The sequence below is a fragment of the Littorina saxatilis genome, linkage group LG15, assembly GCF_037325665.1.
Source record: "Littorina saxatilis isolate snail1 linkage group LG15, US_GU_Lsax_2.0, whole genome shotgun sequence".
NCBI lineage: Eukaryota > Metazoa > Mollusca > Gastropoda > Littorinimorpha > Littorinidae > Littorina > Littorina saxatilis.
The window spans coordinates 18,683,812-18,707,001 of NC_090259.1; the positions used below are offsets into that span (position 1 = coordinate 18,683,812).

The 23,190-nt window shown below is 42.9% G+C and overlaps 1 protein-coding gene and 1 long non-coding RNA gene across 3 annotated transcripts in view; one reads left to right on the forward strand and one right to left on the reverse strand.

Annotated features, from left to right (window-relative positions):
* Positions 1 to 820: 820 nt before the first annotated feature.
* LOC138948738 (uncharacterized) lies at positions 821 to 5,662 on the reverse strand. Its single transcript, XR_011450071.1, has 4 exons — positions 3,736 to 5,662; positions 3,331 to 3,405; positions 2,945 to 3,028; positions 821 to 2,507 (listed from the first exon to the last, which is right to left on the reverse strand). It is a non-coding gene; the product is annotated as an uncharacterized lncRNA (long non-coding RNA).
* Positions 5,663 to 8,887: 3,225 nt separating this feature from the next.
* LOC138948739 (nuclear pore complex protein Nup214-like) overlaps positions 8,888 to 23,190 on the forward strand; it is a 78,101-nt gene continuing 63,798 nt past the window's right edge. For both annotated transcript variants that reach the window (XM_070320343.1, XM_070320344.1), the window contains exons 1-4: positions 8,888 to 9,052; positions 14,279 to 14,414; positions 21,250 to 21,476; positions 22,398 to 22,587. In XM_070320343.1, coding sequence (XP_070176444.1) covers positions 9,014 to 9,052; positions 14,279 to 14,414; positions 21,250 to 21,476; positions 22,398 to 22,587 — 592 coding nt within the window. In that variant the 5' untranslated portion in view covers positions 8,888 to 9,013. The remainder of the gene's footprint in view (positions 9,053 to 14,278; positions 14,415 to 21,249; positions 21,477 to 22,397; positions 22,588 to 23,190) is intronic.

The window sequence follows — 23,190 nt, forward strand, 5'->3', positions numbered from 1 at the left end:
ATGTCATTGCTAGGTTTAGTTATTTGACCTTGACCCTGAAGGTCAAGGTCATGTAAAGGTCAAGGTCAAGCATGTGAGTCGTATGGGCTTTGTCCTTCTTGTTTTGATTTTTTTCATTTGGAATGTTGTGTTTTATAGGTTAGGTGTGGAAAATTGGATTTGACTGTAAAGCTCTTTAGCAGAGAATGTAAATAAACTTGACCAAGAAATTATTGCAACAAATTTCAAACTCCCAAATTAAAGCATTGATTAATTCCCGTTAATTAATTAATTAAATTAAATGTCACAAGAATTTATGCTTTAATTTGGGTGCAACATGTTGAAACTTTGTTTGAGAATGTATCTACTTCATTGATTAAATATATGCATGTGTATGAATAGGAATCTTTCTTGTGTCAAATTGTGCGAATTGAGACTGAGTGAGATAGTGAATGTTGGTACATTACAGGGCCGGACTAAGCAAAGAGGAGGGGGGGGGGGGGTTGCCAGTGGTGGTCCAGGGGGATGTTTCTCTGCCCCTTGTGGGGGTCAGGGGAAGGGTAGGTCATATTCTGAGATAGGAAAATGGTCGCTCCTTGCATGAAACGGCATAAAATAAACAATAATACATTTTTTTTAAATAAGTGAGGTACATGTTTAGGTTGGGGAGGGGGGGTTGCATAACCCCCCCCCCCCCCCCCCCCCCCCCCCCCGTAGCCCTAGTCCGGCCCTGCATTAATTGTCACTATGGTGTGTGTGAGTGTCACTGTGACCAAAGATACATATGCTCTATTTGAGTTCATACAACTTATAATTCCATTCAAACGTTAACAAAGTGTTGCTTTCTTTCTTTCTTTCTTTATTTGGTGTTTAACGTTGTTTTCAACCATTCAAGGTTATAACAAAGTGTTGCTGGTATGCGACTGAACATGTTCTATTAGGAAAGCAAAGCAAATTCCAGTGTACATAGTGGTCAACATAAAAACAATCAGACGCATCGATGCAAGACATTTATTAAGTGGCTGACAATTGATTTTGAAATGAAAACTGTTTGCAAAATATATTGCTGTCAAAATTATATTTTGAACAAGTACATAAAGGAATTAGGTTTGAACCATAGCAAAATGAATATGTTTAAATTTTTCATGTTGCAGACTTAAATTTACATGGACTCATGAAAATACAGAACAGGCACTGAACAAGCCATGTGATACAATACTGAACCAAATAGGAAGAGAAGTACATTTTAACGACAGCAGATTTTAACACAAAAAATCGACACCTAAGACAACAATCAAGAAGTTCAAATTCAATGTACATGCACTTGATCAGATAGGATAGTTTGTACTGCATGAAGAAAGATCATACACAACACACTACAGAGATCCTTCCTGATTGTTCTCAACATTGTATGTTTTCAGCTTTTTCCTCAAACTCCTTTCTTTCCATGTGCATTTCATTTTGTCCAACATTGTATGTTTTCAGCTTTTTCCTCAGTCTTTTCTTTCCATGTACATTTCATTTTGTCCATCATTGTCTTCACTTTGTGGTGGAGTCTTATTTAAAAAAAAAACAGAACATTTTGCAAAGTGTCTTCTTGAACAGCTTGTGAAAGATCAAATGAATACAAAGTGTCATAAAAACACACCGGAACAGCATCACTGTTCCTGCATGGTTCAATAAAGTCATCTGCTTTTGCCTGTGTGTTGATGCACAGGTTTCCCAGAAAATATGTTCCATGGACATCAAATCACCAAAGGGAAGTAAAGTAATCGCTCTTTATGCATACGACATGTGTAATAGATTAAGCGAGAGTTGTACGGAACCTTTTCTCCTGGCACGAGAGGATGAAAGTCGCTTGTATATTTCAATGCTTGTTATTCTCTCAGGTGCCAGGAGAAAAGGTTTTGTACAACTCTCGCTTACTCTATTACACGGTCATGTCGTATGAATAAAGAGCAATTACTTCCCTTTGGTTATTTGATATCATCAACGCTTTGCCTCATTCTGTTTAAGATTTCTGCTTTGTGTTGCATGGACAGACACATCTGCAATACATTGGGCTTGACAAAGGTCAGTTTGCCCTTGTTCAGCATGCTTGTCATGTCAGGGGTGTTTTCACTCTTTTCACTGTAGGATTCAGGTGCGCAAGTCAGGGCTTCCAAACACTGCAATTTCTCATCTCTGTACGCACTCTTTTGGAGACACCAAACTCTCTGTTTTAGCTTTTTGGCAACACATCCTCCAACATACTTTGCATTGTCCTCTTCATCCTCTTTGATTTCTAATGCACTTACTGGTTCCCTAGTTTTTCTTCATAGGCCTTTAAGACACCAACAGTATAAACATGTTCAAGGCAATCCAGGCTGAAACTGCAGGGGATACTGTCAACTCAGTAATGCCTGAATGCTGGGTTGAAAAAGCAGAGTAGTACCTGGCCCACGCCTTCTCCTTGGCAGCATTCCCAACCTTGCCTCAGGGAACTAGGCAGTCATGAAGAAGCAGAAGTTTCTCTTCCAGATCTGCACCTAAAACACAGAAAATAAAATATTATAAATAAAACAACACACAAATATAGCAGAAATCAACCCAAGAGTGAAATTGAAGATGTAGATGCATGCACACAATCAAAACCAACAACACACGACAACAACCCAAAACTACACTTTACATGAATGGATGTGAACATATTAAATTTTTTATTCCATTTGTCGTTATAGAACGTGTTGACAAACCACTTTCATGAATCCTTATCATGTCTTTCAACTATGACATGTGCTATCAATGATCCTAAAAAACACATGAAATATTGTAGTGGCAGGCATGTACCTAAAATATTTGTAAACAGTAGCCTCTCTGTGCAACGAAGCAGTATTTTTGCTCGAAAACTATGAATGAAAGTGATCTTTCAGGTACTGGGACTTTGCAAGCTGATTTTTTTATATCGCCTTACTCAAAAACTTACTTTTCAATTACTGAATTGGTCGACAAGCCCTCTGAGCTCCGGCGAAAGGCAGTTGTCATTCTTGGTAGATCATGCACAAGCGTTCTGCAATAAAGCATGCAATTTAGAAGTGACAATGAATTTAAAAACAACAGAAGACATCAAGCATATATCAAAACAGAATTATGCTGGAGGGGAAAGAAAACAAATATATTGCCATGATCTTTTTGATGTGTTGATCTGACTTCAGTTCCTGCACCATTTTTAACTTCCATGCATGATGTACATTCAAATCAATCAATGGTTCAGTTATAATATATCACTTATCGGTTATTTCTTGAATATCTGTTGTTCCAGTTCTAAATTTTCATAGTCTTTTACATAGATCTGTCAATATTTTTACTTACTTTTGGCAATTCTTGGAGTTTCTTTTGTGGTGATGCTGTCATCTTTTCAGCGATTGAGATGTCGGTACTTTCCCCCTGAAAAAACAACAACCATGGAATAGAAAGGGTATCTATAAATCTACAGCCGAATTTCTAACATTCAGAAATTGTTCTGTTGCAAATTTGTCGGTTCGCTGAGCTAAAATAGTGGCCGATGTGAACGAGAATTCTGCAGAAAAACGATCTGCTGATCGCTTGAGTGCACAGCTTCGGATTTACCAGTGTGTCAGATGCTCTCGCGTTTCAAGTGTTAAAAACAAAAATAATGACGTGCCGTCCACAATCAATCTTTATTGTTGATTCACATGACTCATTTCAATCATCAGCAATGATCTTTTTGTATTGCTTTGTTTGCTTTTCACATACCTCAGCCACAAACTCCACCTCCCCTTCGAAATTCTCCTTCTTCTCCATGTGTTGAAAGACTGCACCGGAAGTAAAGTTACTGTCAAAACCTCTCGCAGCCGCAGACGGGAGTTCGAAACAGAGCCAGCGTTGGCGCGCGCGCAGAGTTGGCGATCCTGTCAAGGGATATCTATGGTTACGATCGCATAGGCTACACTTACGTGAGCCAACAATGAGAGTTTGAAAGGAATGAGCTCTGTCTGAAAGAAATAATTACAGACTGCTCAGTTATTTTGCTTTAGTTGGTAAACATTTTCACACACGACAAAACTAAATCCAAGAAGTAGTGTTTAGAAGCCGATCCTACACTGGTGGGTACAGATAGCTCCCTACAAAGCTCACCTAAGCAAAAAAGCTCCCCCACCCCCTCCCAGTGCAGGGGATACATGCATGCTTCCTGTTTCTAAGTGCGGGTAGACAATCAGACTAGTGAATGCCAGAGTTTCGGTGCCAGTTTTGTGGCGTGGAGTTCAAGTTCAGACAGGGAAGAGATCGTCATGTCAAAAGTAGATGCAGGGTTGCCCAGGAAACAAAAACATCTAAGGATTCTTATCCACCTTTGATGTTGCAACCGCTTTAAAGTTACTGTTCAGAACTTTGTGAAAAGGAAACAAACACTTGTTTGTTAGAGTTTAATTTTACTCCTTTTGGTTTTATGAAGACGCAAGATTAGTTTCATATTATTGATTTTAATAAAAGCATAGAAAACTGCAAAATATTAATTTCAATCTCTCTCTCTTTCTCTCTCATAAGTTTACTTTCTATACTTTCTAATATTAATTAACTGTAATTAAATTGTATGTACAGTCATTGAAGCCTTGTCTGGTCATAATATGTCCCGGTTATCATGAACTTTGTGAAAAGGAAATAAACACTTGTTTGTTAGAGTTTTAATTTTACTCCTTTTGGTTTTATGAAGACGCAAGATTAGTTTCATATCATTGGTTTTAATAAAAGCATAGAAAACTGCAAAATATTAATTTCTCTCTCTCTCTCTCTCTCTCTCTCTCTCTCTCTCTCTCATAAGTTTACTTTCTAATATTAATTAACTGTAATTAAATTGCATGTACAGTCATTGAAGCCTTGTCTGGTCATAATATGTCCCGGTTATCATGAACATTGTCTCACAACATAAAAAAGACATCATACTGTTTAGTCAGTACATTCGCATGTTACACATTTGCATGTCCTACACACACACGCATACACACACATTATTAATTTACTGTAATTAAATTGCATGTACAGTCATTGAAGCCTTGTCAGGTCATAATATATCCCGGTTATCATTAACATTGTCTCACAGCATAAAAAAGACATACTGTTTAGTCAGTACATTCGCATGTTACACATTTGCATGTCCTACACACACACACACACACACACACACACACACACACACACACACACACACACACACACACACACACACACACACTTAACTTGATCAGCTACTCTAGCTCAATCCCATGTCTGACATGGGAAAACACTTTGGTTTCGTCAACACGGAAGTACTGGCGAACACCGCGGTCTCCCCTGCTCGGTTCAGTAGGTCCTGACAGCCGGGAAGATTTCCGTTTCAGCCTCTTTTCGGAAGTTCTAGGCACTCCGTGTAAAGCTGAACAAAACAATACCGAAGCTTATGTGCTTCATGTTTATCAACTGTGTGGGTTATGATTTCTTTGAAGATGGAGAACCCTTCTCCACAATGGTAACATCTATAATCCATGATCTGTAAAATGAGAACATTTAATTAAGATCATTCAGGTCATCAAGCAAAAAACTAGGCAGCGCAGCGAAAAACCAGTCATAAGCGCATCCGATCCGAAAAATCAAGCTATCATAAGCGCACAGGGGGTATTTCATAAGAGCACCCGACCACAAATCAGCGACCTTCCTTGTGTTTTGGATAGTTATTCAATAGATACGCATTTTTTTGTAAAAAGAGCAACGTGAATAAGTAGCGCTACATTTCGGGTTTTGACAACTGTAATATGGTTGCAGGATAATTAGTATTTTAGGAGTTATTACATTTTTTCTGCAGACACTCACCTCGTGCCCCGCTCTTCGTATCATACGCTCATCCGCTAAAAAGGGTTATTCTAAGATCACCCAGCATATCATAAGCCCACTCCTGATTGAAGGGCCTGGTAACGTGTGTACACTAAACTCGGTCAGTCTGGGTGCACATGCGCCGGTTATAACTGAGCGGAAAACACGGAGTTACAATGCCACACGTCGGGCAAAGTGGGTGCAGACTCAGTGACGCGCCCGTGCACCTAAATCATAGCCCAACAACAACCAGGGCCGGACCCAGGGGGGGGGGTTCCAGGGGTTCCGGAACCCCACCCCTGGAAAAAGCATGTACCTTGCTTTGAGTGTTGATTTTTGGCTCACGTAAGTGTAGCCTATGCGATGATAAACTTTGTCTGTCTGTGCGTGCGTGCGTGCGTGCGTGCGTGCGTGCGTGTGTGTGTGTGTGTGTGATAGAAACTTTAACATTTCCGAGTCTATGGATTACGTCAGTCTCGGTCAAAAGTGTTTGACGTGTGTGATAGAAACTATTTGAAGACGTCACATTATGACGTAAGAGGGTTAGACGTCACGCAAAGGAATTACTGAACGTCTCGGTCATTGTTATTGTGAGCGGGCCGAGACTACTTGGCAGATCCAGGGTCTCGCTTTCTTGCACAGTTTCACCTATGCTTACTGTGTGTGTGTGTGTGTGTGTGTGTGTGTGTGTGTGTGTGTGTGTGTGTGTGTGTGTGTGTGTGTGTGTGTGTGTGTGTGTGTGCGAGTGTGTGTGTGTGTGTGCGTGCGAGTGTGTGTGTGTGTGTGTGTGTGTGTGTGTATGTGTGACGGAGTGATTGAGTTTGTGTTACTGTTTGTCGATTTCTTACGTGAGCCTTGAAGGCTTCGCCTCTTGTTTTTACTAGTTTTAGCACCAAAACAATGCTGCTCTTAACCCTCAAAACAAGGCCCAGAATGCACCAGATTGCACAGATTTTAACCGTTTTTCAAAACTTTTCCGGGGGAGCATGCCCCCGGACCCCCCTAGTTCGCGCGCCTGCTTTGCAGGCGCGCGCTTGTGGCTTCGCCACTTCGCTGATTTGCCCCCCCTCCCCCCAAAAAAAAAGGAGGAACCCCCCCTTACAACTCATTTGGTCCGGCCCTGACAATAACAACAACAACAACAACAACAACAACAACAACAACAACACGTATAACAACAACAACAACAACCGTCATCTCTCGTTAATTTTTATCACAAGCGTTGTGCATGTTTGCCGTTGGCGCAATACGGTTCTAAAACAGAATGTCAGTTTTCCTGTGCACGGTCAGTCACAAAGATTTCGTTCGTTTGTGTAACTTGTGTGCACTAAACTCGGTCACTGACCCGGCTACGTCACAGAGATATAGAATAGTCTACATATCTGTGGTTTCGGTGCACATGCGCCTGTTTTTCTGAGCGGCCCTGAAATGACTGAGTTACACTGATATGACACGTTGGACAATGTGACGTGCACTGAGGCGCGCCGGGCCGTGCCGCACACTCACGACCGGCGTCAGTAACTGACTTCATAATGCCACGGCACAGGCGCTTCATAAGAAACGTGTTAAGTTCTACCTCCTTTTCATGCGTTAATCAACGCAAAGTTATTGGCAACCAATGTAGTAATTATTGCTTATGACGTATAACTTGACTGAAACTCACGGTGACTACTCTGAAAAGGCGCCGGAGCGCCCGAAAAGCCTGGACTCGGAACCAGGCAAGAAGTAGCTGAAGTTTATTGCATCAGCCCAGCAAACGAATACAAACCAAACAACTGAACTACCGCATTGATTGAAACGAAACCCCCCCCCCCAAAAAAAAAAAAAAAAAAAAACCCCACTGATAATGTAACAGCGCAACGTAAGTTTCACCGGGCCCCGTCACCCATGATCACAGTTTTTCAACTCAGTGCCGCCGAGCCGGTGTAACACGAAATTTTTACTCCACGAAAAATTTACTCCGGCTCCGGAGTAAAAATTTCGTACGAAATTCTTACTCCGAGTAAATTTTTCGTACGAGAAAAGAACTCCCCAAGGCACGAACAAATTACTCCCTCCACGAAATTTTTACTCCCAAATCTCGTACGTTAAAATCATGATGCGGGCGAAGGGATAATGCCAATAATGTGATCTCGCGCAAACGAATGTCGCGCTACCCTCCCTCCACCCCTTCCACCACCAAGACTAACAGGGGACAAGGGAGTATAAATTTCGTACACCTGGCATGGGAAGTTAAATTGCTCGTGTTAGGGTGAAGTAATTTATTCGTTTTTTATTCGTCAGGGGAGTAACATTTGTGTACGAAATGTTTACTCGGAACTCACCTGTCGTGGGGAGTAATTTTTTTGTGTAATGGGGGAGTGCTTTTTTCGTAAAGGGAGTAACATTTTCGTGCGACATTTTTACTCCGGAGTAAAAATCTCGTGGGAGTAATTTTCTCGTGTTACAGTATTTCCCCCTCGATATATACTCAAGACTGAAATGTTGTTTCCTGGTAAAATTAAGAAGTGAAATTATTTATGGACGAAAAGCATGTCAGTTTCTTGCATGTGAAGAAAATTGGTGGTGAAATTTAATAGATTTCACTCCCAAAATCGAATTCTTCGAAAACGTGTACCGAGTGGTTACGTCCCTTGAATAAGAAGGGAAACATTTTAGGATGAATCAAATTTCTAAGTTAAATAAACAAAATTGGTTGGACAAATTTGGCCCCATGAATGTAAGGTACACAAGGTCGCTCATCAGTACCATCGAAGGGTGTTTTTTTTTGTTCAGTGTAGAGTTTATACTAGATCAACGAGGCCGAGAATCGAAATATCAACACGGCGAAAGATGAAAACGCCACACCGGGTTTGGTTGATTTCGGTGGTGTTTATACCTTCTCATTTTTATTTGACATTCTCTTGTGTTGATACATTTTCTGGTTTATCTTTTTCTGTCTGTTTTTTAAGCCGTTAAACTTAAAACAAAATCTGCCAAATCTTTTGATGATTGTGTACGTTGATCATGTTTATCTTCAAACGGAATTATTCTCAAATTGTTTAAATGACTTTGATATCATCAAACGGCCAAGTGTTGTGAAAGCGGAAGCGGTAAACCGAAAGAGCTTGCCTTTCTGAGACTTCTCGAATAACGCAACTAATTTCTATTTGTGCAAGTAACAGAGTGGCAGTGTTACTTGTTTGTAATGGCAGGAGCTGGAATGCCACCAGAGAAGGATGTAAAGGTATGAGACAGTTTATCATTATGTTCACAACATTTGTAACACGATTTAGGCAGAAGTTCAAGCTGCCAAGCAAATGGCGGCCTCGCGACTGGTTTAAACCAACACTAACCAGTAACCGTATTTTGTGCTGAAATTAGATTGAACGGTGTTGCCTGTCATTTGACCAGTTACTGGTTCTCTTTCACATCAGTAAAAATCAGATACGTAACGTAATAACAAATGCAGACCTTCACAAATTGTCAAGAAAAATGTATAGGCCTACTGTCAACATTGGCCGAGTGAAAATTAACAAAACAAAAACAGGGTGTTTATACTTATACTGACTAGCACCACAATCATCTGTTTTTCAATTTCGTTATTGTTGATTGCTTGATGATGCAAATGAACAAATATATTACTCTCTCTCTCTCTCGCAGTACTCGGAGTCGAACACAAGCCCATCCTAAATAATGAGGCCAGATGGGTGCAAGTAACTGCAACTGCAAGACTAATTAGTGGGATAAGGGTCGAAATTTGTTGATCCCCCAGGTCTGAAAGCTATGTGCAGAATATACCCCTTTATGTGTACACTGTTTTCACTTCTGTCCGTTGTCTGCGTACCATGGATAGAGATAGTTTCAGGGAAGAGCTGCAGACTGCGCTGTCCCCTTCTCTTACAGCTGATCAGCTTGAAGTTGTACTCCGTGCCGCTCTAGATGTCCATGCTCCCAGTTTGCGTCGCCGTGTCCGTCCGTCCAAGTCAGCACCGTGGTACCCTGCTATTAGTGAGGAACTGCGTGATGCAAAGTGTGAGCGTAGGCGTGCTGAGCGCAAGTGCCTTCAGACGGGTCTCACTGTACATAAGCAGATTTTTAACTACACCAAGAACGTTGTAACCAAGATCGTACACTCCGCTAAGACACTTTTTCTGCAGACTCAGATTGCCACTTGTTCTTCTAGCAAGAAACTGTTTGATATTTGCAACCGCTTGACTGGCCGCACTAAGGTGTCCCCACTCCCCACTGTATTTCCTGTTAGTGAGCTGCCTGATGTTTTTAGTGATTTTTTCATCCAGAAAGTAGCTGATATTAGATCAGAACTTGACACGCTAGCTGTTAATTCTGCTGCACCCACTCATGTTGATGCTTCCCCTGCCTGTACGTTTTTAGCATTCCAGAAAGTCAGTGAGAAGGACCTTAGAGAGATTATTTTGAAATCCAAACCTACAACTTGTCCACTTGATGCATTGCCCACACCATTACTTGTTGAAAACCTTGATCTTCTGTTGCCTGTTCTCACCCAGATTGTTAATGATAGCCTGTTGTCTGGTGTTTTTCCATCATTGTTCAAAACTGCACTTGTGAAACCGCTCCTTAAGAAATCCAATCTCGATGTAAATGTCTTAAAGAACTACCGCCCTGTTTCTAACCTTTCATTTTTGTCAAAGATCATTGAGAAAGTAGTTTTAAAGCAGCTGTTAGTGTATTTGAACACTCATGATCTGATCTCGCATTCTCAGTCAGCATACCGTCCTTCTCACTGTACTGAGACTGCCCTGCTCAAGGTGACCAACGACATTCTGTCTGCTCTGGATGGTGGTGATGTGTCTGTGCTCACCCTACTGGACCTCTCGGCAGCGTTTGACACAATAGATCATGTCACACTGCTGAGCAGGCTCCAGACCTTGTATGGCATCTCTGGTCCAGCGCTGGCATGGTTTGAGTCCTACCTTACGGATAGAACTCAGGCTGTGCTTGTCGATGGCCAGAGATCAGCCCCAGCCCCCCTTGTTTTCGGTGTCCCTCAAGGCTCTGTACTTGGCCCCGTCCTCTTCATTATGTACACCAAACCCTTGTCTGCCCTCATTCAAAATCATTCCGTTTCAAACCAGTCTTTTGCTGATGATACCCAGTTGTATAAGCCTAGTTCCCCCGCTGAGACACATGCCGCCATCCAGACCATTCAGACCTGTATCTTAGATGTTAAGTCATGGATGGTAGAAAATAAGTTAAAACTAAATGATGATAAGACAGAGGCACTTCTGTGCATGAAAAAGTCCACTAAGTTCCCAAATTCTCAACCTTCGTCTGTCCAAGTAGGCAATACCGACATCTCTTTCTCTTCTTCAGCTAGAAACCTCGGCTTCACCATCTCCTCAGACATGACACTCAACAAGCACATCTCCAACATCTGTAGGTCCGCATACTTTGAACTCCGCAAGATCGCAACCATCCGCCATACTCTGTCCGTTCAAACTACAAACACTCTAGTCTGCTCTCTTGTTCTTTCTAAACTTGACTACTGTAACTCTCTTCTCTCTGGCTGTCCACTCTACCTCCTGCACAAACTACAGAAAGTTCAAAATTCTGCAGCACGCCTGATCCTCAAAGCACGAAAAAAAGATCATGTCACACCACTTCGCCGCACACTCCACTGGTTACCCATCCAAGCCCGCATTGAATACAAACTGTCCACTCTCTGCTTTCACTTCTTCTCTGCCTCGTCTCCTGCTTATTTCTCTGAACTTCTCACTGTATACACTCCTGCTAGACAACTCCGCTCCTCTTCTGATAGCCGCACCCTAGTCATCCCACACACAAAATCAAAAGCATATGGACAACGCACTTTTGCATTTTGCGCATCTACTCAATGAAACTCTCTCCCCTCTCACATTCGCCACTCTCAGTCAGTACAGTCATTCAAGCGAGCACTCAAAACTCACCTCTTCCAGAAACACAACTCCTAAAGTCGCAACATTTTGCCATCCTGTTCTGTAACGGTTCCATCTCTATTCAGCTTGTTATTTTGTCTTTGTTTTAAATTATTATAAATATAATTTTTCACTGCAGTAGTCCTTTAACTTTAACCCTTAGCTGTAAGCTAGATATGCACAAGTCATGTCGGTGCCACATAATGCTGACACACATGTTCCTGTGCATAGTTTATGGATAACGTGTAGTTGGAAAGTTAAGAGTAGAAATAATTAGTATTTAGTGTAGGAGGAGGGTTGGGGGTGGGTAGGGAGGGGGTGGGTATGGTTTACTTTGAGCAGGTCGGTTTCAGTTTTTTTAATAAACAATTCTAGAGAATTGTGTATCTTATATTTGAGTCTTTCGTGTTTTAGACATTGATGCATTTAATAGTTTTAACGAGTTGCCTTTTGTTTTATCATTCTGGTGTTTATCTAGATGTGCTGTGTATCTTATAAGAAGTTCTTAAAAGTTTGAAGTTATTTTAGCACATAGGTTTTTTTTTATGGTCTTAACAGTGAAACATGTATTACGTTATCATTAAGATTCATGCTTTGTTAGCACTAAGCAGTTGTTTTAATCAGTCTGGTTTTTTCTTGTTTTCATCTTATGAACATTCTAAATGTTAGACTAACTTATTGTCTTGTACAGAATAACAACTGTGTGAATGGTGCTATACTGAATGAAAGAGTGTGACATGAAGTTCTTGTACATCATTGTAAAGAGTGTGAATGACGTTTTAGTTTAGATGTCAAGCGCTTAGAGCAAGCCTTTTTAACGAAAGTTTTTGATTTAGCGCTATATAAATGTTCTTATTATTATTATTATTACACGCAAGCATAAGACCAAATATGCATGCAAAAGTTCCTGATCCTGTCATCCAAATGATCCATGTCACTTTTCAGACTCGGACTCGGAGTTTGAACTTTGATGGCTTAATTGCAGTTACACTTACAGAAACACGACAATACCCAACATGCATCACTCAGAAATGGACTATGACTACCTAAATGGCAGGCTAAAAAGGGCAATGCACCTAAAAATCAAAAGCCCATCCCCGCTCCTGCAAAACATGAGTGTATGGAGGGGTTCCAGCCCATGAACACAGAAGAAGAAGAGAAAAATTAAGAGACTGTATGAGTGTATCCTTGCCATTTAATACAGTTTTGTGATAGCACAAAACATTTTTTTTATCAGATCACTCTTTAAAAAAAATCTTGTTTCCCTTTTGCAAGTTGCTTTTCAGTTACTCCCAAAATCATATTCCGAGTTATTTATCAAAATAACATTTTTTATCATGCCACAAATGTTGGCTGTGAAAATAAGGCATTTTGGTCACAAGTAGGACATAACAAAACGCTTGGTGTGCACACATGTGCACTGCTCATCTTGATTTGAAAAGCAACTTGTTGGAGATACTGAAAACCGTTATCCTTATCACTCAGCGTGCGAGTATGACACTGACAGAGTATCACTATCAGGCATGGAAATTCCTTTTTTTTTCTCTCTTTTTATTGTTTTCATCCTCTCTTGTTTGTCCCGACGCTTGTTCCTTCTCCCAGTATGCTCTCACGCCGCCCCGTCCCAGCACTCACTGCAAAATCCACCCCTGAACTTCGTTCCGCCACCAGACTTGTCGAATCAAGGAGTCAACAAGTGTTCATCAGACACCTGGGCACCCTCACAAATTTACAGACACTCCAGGGAAGGATGTCAGGCCGCTGCAATAGGCTACCCTCGGAAGATGACACTGCACTGCTGCTGAGTCACTTCGACGGTGTTCAGTATTGGTCCTGTTCTGAGCTAACGGACGCAGGCCGCTACCTACTAAGCCCTCTCCTTACGACACTGACTGTTAAGTCGCGGAGCCAGACTGAGTGAGCGTCTCCTCAGAGAGCAGACCGCCACTGCGTCCTTCCTTTGACCCCCCCCGGAGCATCACACGTTGAAGGCTGGCAGCAGAATATTCAGGGATGGCTGGAACAGCACCACTGAGACCAAGGTCACCATGAGAGCCCTGAGCAGGAAGGGTCACAAGAGCCGAGACAATTTTTTTAAAAATATTTTTGCGCTTTCTGAGTCAACCAGTGTTGGTCAGACACCTGGGCACCCTCACAGTCGCATTCGTGAAGTGAATGACACTCGGCTGTGTGATCCCAACCTTCCCATTGGAACTATAGCACTTTAGCATTTTAGACCAGTATTTTGATAGTTCTCGTGTAAGCAAATAATTGATAGAGAGACTATAGTACACATATAATTTAATTTACCTTTTGTTTGCCGCAGAAATTGTTTTGTTTCCGCTGAAACGTAATTTCCTCTTTGCGGAAATCCGCGATTTCGCAGACAATTCCCGTGCCTGAGTATGCCGACTCTCTATTTAACTTTAAGTATTTTATTTGTCTGAATCTGATGCATACAAATGCACCCTGACAGTGACAGTTCCTGAGTCCAGAAAGGTGTAACCATACTAACATTTGGACTTGTATGTTTTCAGGACTTTGAATTCCGACAGCTGTGCAAGTGCAGAGTGTACCCGTCCCCTGATGGCAATGGAGTTGTGCCTGGCAAAAGAGTGCAGCAGCTGGCCACATCCTCCAAGTTTGGCCTCATCTTCTGCGCTCTCCGCAATGGTCTGTACTTTTGAAATGGTCTATGTAATGCTCATTTGACTTTGAATGCTTACCCACACCAGGACAATTATCACGACAGTGGAAGTTCCCTTTTACTTTTAAGACTCCCCCCGTTTTAAGATCTTAGTTTTTCAGATATTTGGTTCATAACCTCTGTAAATTTACCCCCATGTTTTAAGACTCCCTCCCTTTTAAGACTTGATTTTTTCAGATTTTACCCCCCGCGGGCTAGGGGGAGTCCCATATTGGTTGGGACGAGAAAGAATTTACCCGATGCTCCCCAGCATGTCGTAAGAGGCGACTAACGGATTCTGTTTCTCCTTTTAGGTTTTTACCCTTGTTAAGTGTTTCTTGTATAGAATAGTCAATGTTTGTAAAGATTTTAGTCAAGCAGTATGTAAGAAATGTTAAGTCCTTTGTACTGGAAACTTGCATTCTCCCAGTAAGGTCATACATTGTACTACGTTGCAAGCCCCTGGAGCAAATTTTTGATTAGTGCTTTTGTGAACAAGAAACAGTTGACAAGTGGCTCTATCCCATCTTCCCCCGTCGCGATATAACCTTGAATGGTTGAAAACGACGTTAAACACCAAATAAAGAAAGAATTTTAGAGGTCTTAAAAGGGGGGTTTTCACAGTATCAGTGACTTTTATGCCACATATATATATCACATTAAATCCTTTGTTTTTCGTTTGTGTACTTGTTCATACTTGTCAATATGTGCACATCATTAGAGAAGATAAAATTATAACTTGTTGCACCAGTGGCAGAGAGACCCACCAACTGGAAGACATACACTATAGTTACTTTCTGCAGTAAGATCTTTCAGACTACACCATTGATCACATAGCTGGTAGCTTGGTCCAGCCAGTTTAAACAAAATATGCATGGCACGTTTATTCTTTTAGTGTCAGTTGTCCTTGTGTGAATTTTCTGTGGCAGTCTTATTTTGCTTGTTCTTTTTTGACTGCTCAATAGTTTGTAATGTGATTGTGATGCTACTGCTAGTCAGAGAATGATGTCTTGATTTAAAAATATACTTTTAAAGAAAACAAAATGACTTGATTATCAACAGTTGCAGTGCATAATAAAATCATCCTTGATGAAATGTAATTAAATTACATATCTTACCCAACTCACATATAGCAATTAACCCTAGTTCAGTGCTGGTAACGCTGTACGCGTCCCCTTGGTAACAAGGAAGGCGCCTCTAAAAAAAGAGTGACATGAGACCCGTAAGGGTGTCTAAGCCAGCCCGGAAACGAGACTGCCTTCCGTATGCGCGCGCATACACCGCCATATGCAATTCATTCCAAAGCTCAGCGCCAGTGAGACTGGTCGCATTTGTTGTACGCTCCGGCTGTTTCAGCCGTTTTGACTTAGTCTTTTGACTTTGTTGTTCCTCTTGGTATCTTCTTGCATCTGGACTTCTCTACTGCTGTTGGGGTGAGGTCGTTCTTGTTTATTCTTGATTTTGGCAGCGTTGTTGGCCGCTTTTTGGACTTGCAAAATTTTTTTCAAAAATTTTTCGTGAGTCTTTGTTGTGTCATGGCCGACAATGCCAAGAAGAGGTGTACGCCTAAAAGGTAGCTGCTGCGCCCACTTCTTCTAAAGAATCTTCTAGGAAGACTAAACAATCCGTTTCTGGTGAAGATACTCTTGCAAAAAATCTTTTGATGTGTTTGTTGATTTGCCCGCTAAGCCGGTAGACAAGACAGCGGCCATTTTGTCGGCTAAGCCGGTTGACAAGACCGCTCACGTGAATAAACCTGCTAAGGGGGATTCTCCCCCTGTGGTGCCGGGGTTGGCATCAGCTGATGTTGCTGCTTTGTTGTTATCTCTTAGTTCGCAGGTGTCTACTTTAGCGGCCGAGATTACTTCGACGAGAGCGGAGCTTCGTTCTCTTCCCTCGGGTGTGGCTGGCGTCTCTTCGCTTGCCAGCGTTCGCTCGTCTCCTGCCACTACAGTCACGAGAGCGGAGGTGCATGCCTCTCAGGATGAGGAGATTGTGCCGTGTCCGCTTTTGGGTTCGCATTCCGGCGTTCCGTCTCGTACACAAGGTATGTCTGCTGAGTTAGTAACCGGGTTCTCCGGCCAAAACTCGGCACGTGGTCAGGAGCGAGTAGCCTCAGGCGCATGGCGGCCGGGCGAAAGTTCTTATCTCTCGGCTGACTCAACCCGCTTTGGCGGCCTTTCAGTGGGGAGTAAGAGCCCTGGTACACGTAAGGAAGTTCCACTGCACTCTGCTCAGTCTGGGGACGGGGGCGAGTGTGTGTGGCTTCCGACCCCGCCCTCTGGGCGGGGGGTAGACAGTAAAGCTGGTTCTCTGCTAGACAATGGTGTCAGTACGGGAGTCAGCTTTCGGATTGCATGGTAGTGCAAGACGACTGGTTTACTGTGTGCAAAGCTAGGTGGTGCTTGGATCGACCAGGAGTGTCTTTCTGGGTGTCACCTTCCTGATTGCGATTGCGAGCATGAAGGAGAGGTTAACGAGGGTGCGTCCACGGTGGTGGACGACTCCCAGCTTACTTGCCGTTCAAGTTGTCCAGCGCAGTGACGTGGGCAGCGGAAAACGGCATTTAGGCACTGTGTGCGAAACTAGGTGGTGCTTGGATCGACCAGGAGTGTCTTTCTGGGTGTCACCTTCCTGATTGCGATTGCGAGCATGAAGGAGAGGTTAACGAGGGGGCGTCCACGGTGGTGGACGACTCCCAGCTTACTTGCCGTTCAAGTTGTCCAGCGCAGTGACGTGGGCAGCGGAAAACGGCATTTAGGTATTGTGGAAGTTGGTGATTCTGGGATCGACCGCGAACGGCTTGGCCGGGAGCGTCTTTCCGGGGGTCACCTTCCTGATTGCCATTGCGAGCATGAAGGAAAGGATAACGAGTGCGTCCACGGGGATGGACGACACCCAGCTTAACTTGCCGTTCAAGTTGTCCAGCGCAGTGACGTGGGCGGCGGAAAACGGCATTTAAGTTTTGACCGGAAGGGGTGGTTGAGAACAAAGGGGTAACTTACTCTACCTCTATCTGGTTCCGACTTCTGGAAGTTCGGAGGAACAGGATGTTCTCTTCAGCTTCCTGGATTTGTTGTCCATTGCCCTGGAGTTGGCAATTGGCCGCGTGTAGCCGGGTTCTCCGGTGAAAGTGGTGTACGTTCGCAGGAGGAATGTGGCACGCATTTTCGTGGCTGGGCAACGTAAGCTTCCGCCCTGGGGGCAGGAGGTTGTTGGTCTGAGTGATTCTTGGATTGACCATGCAAGTCTCTCTGGGGGTCACCTTCCTAACTTTGTAACCAAGTAGGAAGGAGAGGATTGTGAGGGTGTGTCCACGGTGGTGGATGACACCCAGCTTAACTTGCCGTTTAAGTTGTCCAGCGCAGTGGCCTGGTCAGTGAAAAACGGCATTTAGGTTTTGACAGGAACGGGGGGCAGGTAGCGAACGGAGGGCTGGTTCTTTGTTGGACAGTTAAGTCAAACAGGGAGTCAGCTTCCGGATTGCACGGTTGTGCTTGACGGCTGTTCAGATGAAGGTGCTTACGCATTACTGAAGAGCCCTGATTTTAGGTTCCGTTTCATGTTAGCAAGTGCAGTGGTGCTCGCAGCTGAAATGGTTTGAGGACTACGGGATCGTCCGGTGTGTTTTTATGCTACCTGTGGGTTCTGATGTTTACTAATCCACGGCCGGTTCGCTTCCGCTTTTGTGGCTGTGGCTTCCGGTACAGGATGGGATAGCCTTCTACCGTTAACACTGGGGTGTTGGTAGTCGGCACCTTTCAGCCTTTGGCTGTCGGTTCCGTCGCTGCGGTTCCTTTGCTGTTATTCAGGCTGTGTCCACTTCCTTTTCCAGTTTTCCCGCTGGAAGGAGACAGGTGGATGGAGTTTTGGTCATGGAGTTCCGGTGTTGAATTTTTTCAAAACTTTTCCGATTTTTGGCAAGTATTGCCTTATCGGGATTGGTGACTGGTTCTCATCATTTCGATGATTGTTATGATGCTTTTGAACGAGGGGAGGCTTATACTTCAGCTGTGTCGCTGTTCGCGGCATTTTGAGGTTGATTTGAGCCTTCTGAGGAGAATCTTTGAGTGTTAAGTTCTTAGATCCTCTGGCGGGGTTTTTTGTACTTGTGGAGTTTTCACAAGCGAGTCTTCTTTGTCACCACTACCTGTGTAGACAACGTTCGACTTTATACCTGCGGCGGCGTTGCTTTAGCTTGTGTCTTACGCTTAAGAGCGTGTCACTCGCGGAGCGCTTTCTGTAGGCTTCGGTTAACTCCAAACTTAAGAACTTAGGTTCTCTGTTTTTGTTCTACGGAACCGCCCTCGGGTTTGGCTAAAATCCATCTGGATTTGGATAGCTAGGAGAAAGTGTCTGTAAGATCAAGATCTCCTAGCTCGGGGAGTTTGTGGCTTCGGGTTTTTATGATGGGCTCGTTTGAACAAAACGCGCTTTTTCTCTCGCCTGGGTGGTTACGTTCTAACTGGATATCTTTGTGGTCTGACAGGACGCAGATACAAAGGAGTTAACTTTGCCGGTTTTTTACCTGAGGGTAAGCCTCTGCCTTTAAAGTTTTGTTCTTTTGGCTAGGCTTTAATCTCTTTCTTGTTTGAAAGGTCTCTTTTTGAGACCCCTTCTATGCACGCGGGCTTTTATCTATCTAAGAGACGCTCACGGTAAAAGGGAAGCGCAAGGCAGGCCTTGGCTGTCGTTTGTTTCCAAACGAAAAGCTTCAGGCTGGCTGTTATCTACTTTAGCTTTTGGCTCTATACCCTCGCTTTCACAGGATCTTTCTCATAGATCGTTTTGGCGACCTGTTGGTCGCACAGTACGGGTCTTTGCTATCTTGGTTCCAGACCTCTTAAGGCTGGCAAGAAGGCGTCTTTGCTTTCTCACATTCCAGTTACACGGATGTCTTCTGTAAGGATATCCTTGGGATACTTAGGGGCTTCCGCCTCAACTCTGGATTTGATTCAGAGTCTTTATAGGGGTTTTGGGCGTGTTTGTTCGCTTGTCACTTAGACTGGCTTGGTTCGAAGCGCTTATTTCTTACGGAATGAACTCCTCTTCTCTACGTGTAATGAGGTGGCGATCCACCTATTCTGGGTTTCCGTTTTTCTTTCATGTCTTATTTTTAAGACTTTATGTAATTTCTGTCACTTTGGTACGGCTTGGTGCAGCGTTGCTTTAACCCGTTTCAAGGCTAGCCTGGCGGATCTACACGGAAAACGGCCAAGCTTACTCTAGTAGCTTCTGTGAGAAGTGGGAGTAAGCATACTTTCTGGCTATTTTGAATATGGACATCTTTTCAAGAAAGACTGATCTATGGCTTTTGGGTTCCTTCGAAATTTTCTGGCATTTAAGCAAAAATGGAAAACAAGCTTCGAGTTGCATTTTCAATTCATGAAGCAAGGGTGTGGCTCCTTTAGAGTCACGTTTAGTCAATTAAAACTTTTCGGGTTTCGAAGTTTTTTCCGACTTGCACGGATCTTGTTAGATCATTGAATCAAAGGTTACTTGCCTTATCTTTCATCTCCATCGTGATTCTACCTTGGCTTTTATGCGGAAAACGGGGAAAACCAGCTTCCAATTGTATTTTCAATTCAGGAAGCAAGATTTTGGCTCCTTTAGAGTCAGGTTTGGCTCTTTTAATATTTCGATTTTCGAAAAATTTTCTGACTTTCACGGACCTTGTTAGATCGTTGATTTAAAGGCCATTTGCCTTATCTTTCGTCTCCGTCTTGATTTAACCTTGAACGGTTGGAAATGACGTTAAACACTGTTTTAGGGTGGGTACAGGTCTATCTACTCTGGTAGGGGTATGACTTTTTGAAGTCAACCTTACCTAGATGGACTGCTACACTGGACTCTTGCTCCTGGGGAGCTTGATGTGGTTATTTGTCCCGTGAGGACTCTCAGAAGGTACCTGTCACGGACTCGGCATTGGGTCAGAAAATCTGAAGCTTTTATGATATCACTTAGCACAGCAAGGTGTAAGGATATTGCGAAAGTTTATTTAACCAAGTGAGTCTCCACTTTGATCAGACAGGTGCTTACCTGGTGATTAACACAGTCTGGAGATGTTAGGGCAGTTTTGCCTCTCACCGTATGAGGCAAGGCCTTGGGCCTCCTCTTTGACAGTCCTCTGGTCGGGCCGTTTGGCTGAAGTACTGGAGTCGGCTTACGGGCGGTCTGAGGAGGTTTTTATTAACCTCTCCCTCAGAGACGTCTTGGGACAGGACGGCAGTTCCGCGTTACCGGTTATGGTAGCCTTGGAACAGGTTCTAATTTCATGATTTCTCTATATACCCGCCACCTATAGTAGCAATCTGCTATATGTGAGTTGGGTAAGATATGTAATTTAATCAAAAATTTTAGTAATAAATTTTCATTTGATTAATATACTTACCCAACTCACATCGTTTATTCCCTCCCGCCTCCCCGCTGTGGTGGGTGTTTGGGTCTAAAAAAGGAGTGAGTTGGGCTTCGCTTTAGAATGAATTGCATATGGCGGTGTATGCGCGCGCATACGGAAGGCAGTCTCGTTTCCGGGCTGGCTTAGACACCCTTACGGGTCTCATGTCACTCTTTTTTTAGAGGCGCCTTCCTTGTTACCAAGGGGACGCGTACAGCGTTACCAGCACTGAACTAGGGTTAATTGCTATATGTGAGTTGGGTAAGTATATTAATCAAATGAAAATTTATTACTAAAATTTTTGATTTATGTGCATGTTATTGATAAAAGACTCCTCAGAACAAAAAGTTGCATTTATTTCATGCTGTTTGTCCTTTTTATGCATTTTTTGCGATGACGCAACGTTTGTATGCACTGCATTTCAGAAATCAGAGTGATGCGCCTGGCAGCCCTATCACATGTGGATCAGAGTGTTGACGAAAGGGAGCGAAGCACAGGCATTGTTGATGCTCCGTGTGACAGGCAGTTGACAGTTGCTGCCCCTGTGGTGCACATGGCCATCAGCTGTGATGACATGACCCTGTCAATTGTGACTGACGATGACGCAACGCTACAGCTTCTGTTCTTTGACCTCAGGGTCTTTGCTGATCAGGTGGGTGTGCAATTACCGGCACGGTTGGCCTAGTGGTAAGGCGTCCGCCCTGTGATCGGGAGGTCGTGGGTTCGAACCCCGGCCGGGTCATACCTAAGACTTTAAAATTGGCAATCTAGTGGCTGCTCCGCCTGGCGTCTGGCGTCTGGCATTATGGGGTTAGTGCTAGGACTGGTTGGTCCGGTGTCAGAATAATGTGACTGGGTGAGACATAAAGCCTGTGCTGCGACTTCTGTCTTGTGTGTGGCGCACGTTATATGTCAAAGCAGCACCGCCCTGATATGGCCCTTCGTGGTCGGCTGGGCGTTAAGCAAACAAAACAACAACAACAACAAAAATGGGTGTGCAATTAGAATGTAGTGTAATGACGAGAAGTTTAAACAAATGGAATCTGAGAAAATCTGGTTTAAAAAAAAAGGGAGTCTTAAAATGGGGGTAAAGTTTCAAAGACTATGAACAGAAAGTCTAAGAAAACAGGGTCTTAAAAGAAAGGGAGTCTCTCAAAACTTTCATGTTCTCTATGCTTGAAGGTTATACTTACTCTCACAGTTTCAGATCTTGGTTTAAAGAATTAAACCTTTTTCTTCTTATAGCTGTTTATGTAAACAAATTTTGGATTGGATGGATCTTGGGTTCTCTAATTTAGAATATTAGTAGTGCTTTACCAAGAGGAAGCATGTTGGTTTCTCGTGTTTCAAAGAAATAACTAATCTCACCTAGACAGTACGTGTAGAAGACATTTTCTGTGGAGATATAAATGTATAGCCACACTCAATATAAGTATAGTTTGTTGTGTGGTCCCGAGTTTATTTTTTGCATCATTTGCCACCCGATGTTATCTAAATAAAATCATGTTTGAACCAAATAATGAATGGGGTCTTTAAACTGTGTCATTAAAGTGTTTTCCTCGTATTGTTTCAGACCAAAGTGCCTGCACCGTTTGCCAGGTACCAGTTGTCAGCAGGAGGTGGCATGACACTCAGTGACCTGACATGGAACCCAGCTTTTCCCACTCTGCTAGCTGTGTGTGTCGGTAACGGCACTGTCACTTTGCTGGAGGTCACCGACACTGTCACTGTCAAAGCCTCAGGTCCTCTGCCGGCTACTTGTTGTGAGTTTTGGCTTACACATTTTCGCTCCTTTTTACATTTAGTCAAGTTTTGACTAAATGTTTTAACATAGAGGGGGGAATCGAGACGAGGGTCGTGGTGTATGTGTGTCTGTGTCTGTGTCTGTGTGTGTGTGTAGAGCGATTCAGACTAAACTACTGGGCCGATCTTTATGAAATTTGACATGAGAGTTCCTGGGTATGATATCCCCGGACGTTTTTTTTTATTTTTTCGATAAATACCTTTGATGACGTCATATCCGGCTTTTTGTAAAAGTTGAGGCGGCACTGTCACACCCTCATTTTTCAATTAAATTGATTGAAATTTTGGCAAAGCAATCTTCGACGAAGGCCGGGGTTTGGTATTGCATTTCAGCTTGGTGGCTTAAAAACTAATGAGTGAGTTTGGTCATTAAAAATCGAAAACTTGTAATTAAAATTATTTTTTTATTAAACGATCCAAAAACAATTTCATCTTATTCTTTGTCATTTGCTGATTCCAAAAACATATACATATGTTATATTTGGATTAAAAACAATCTCTGAAAATTAAAAATATAAAAATTATGATCAAAATTAAATTTCCGAAATCGATTTAAAAACTAT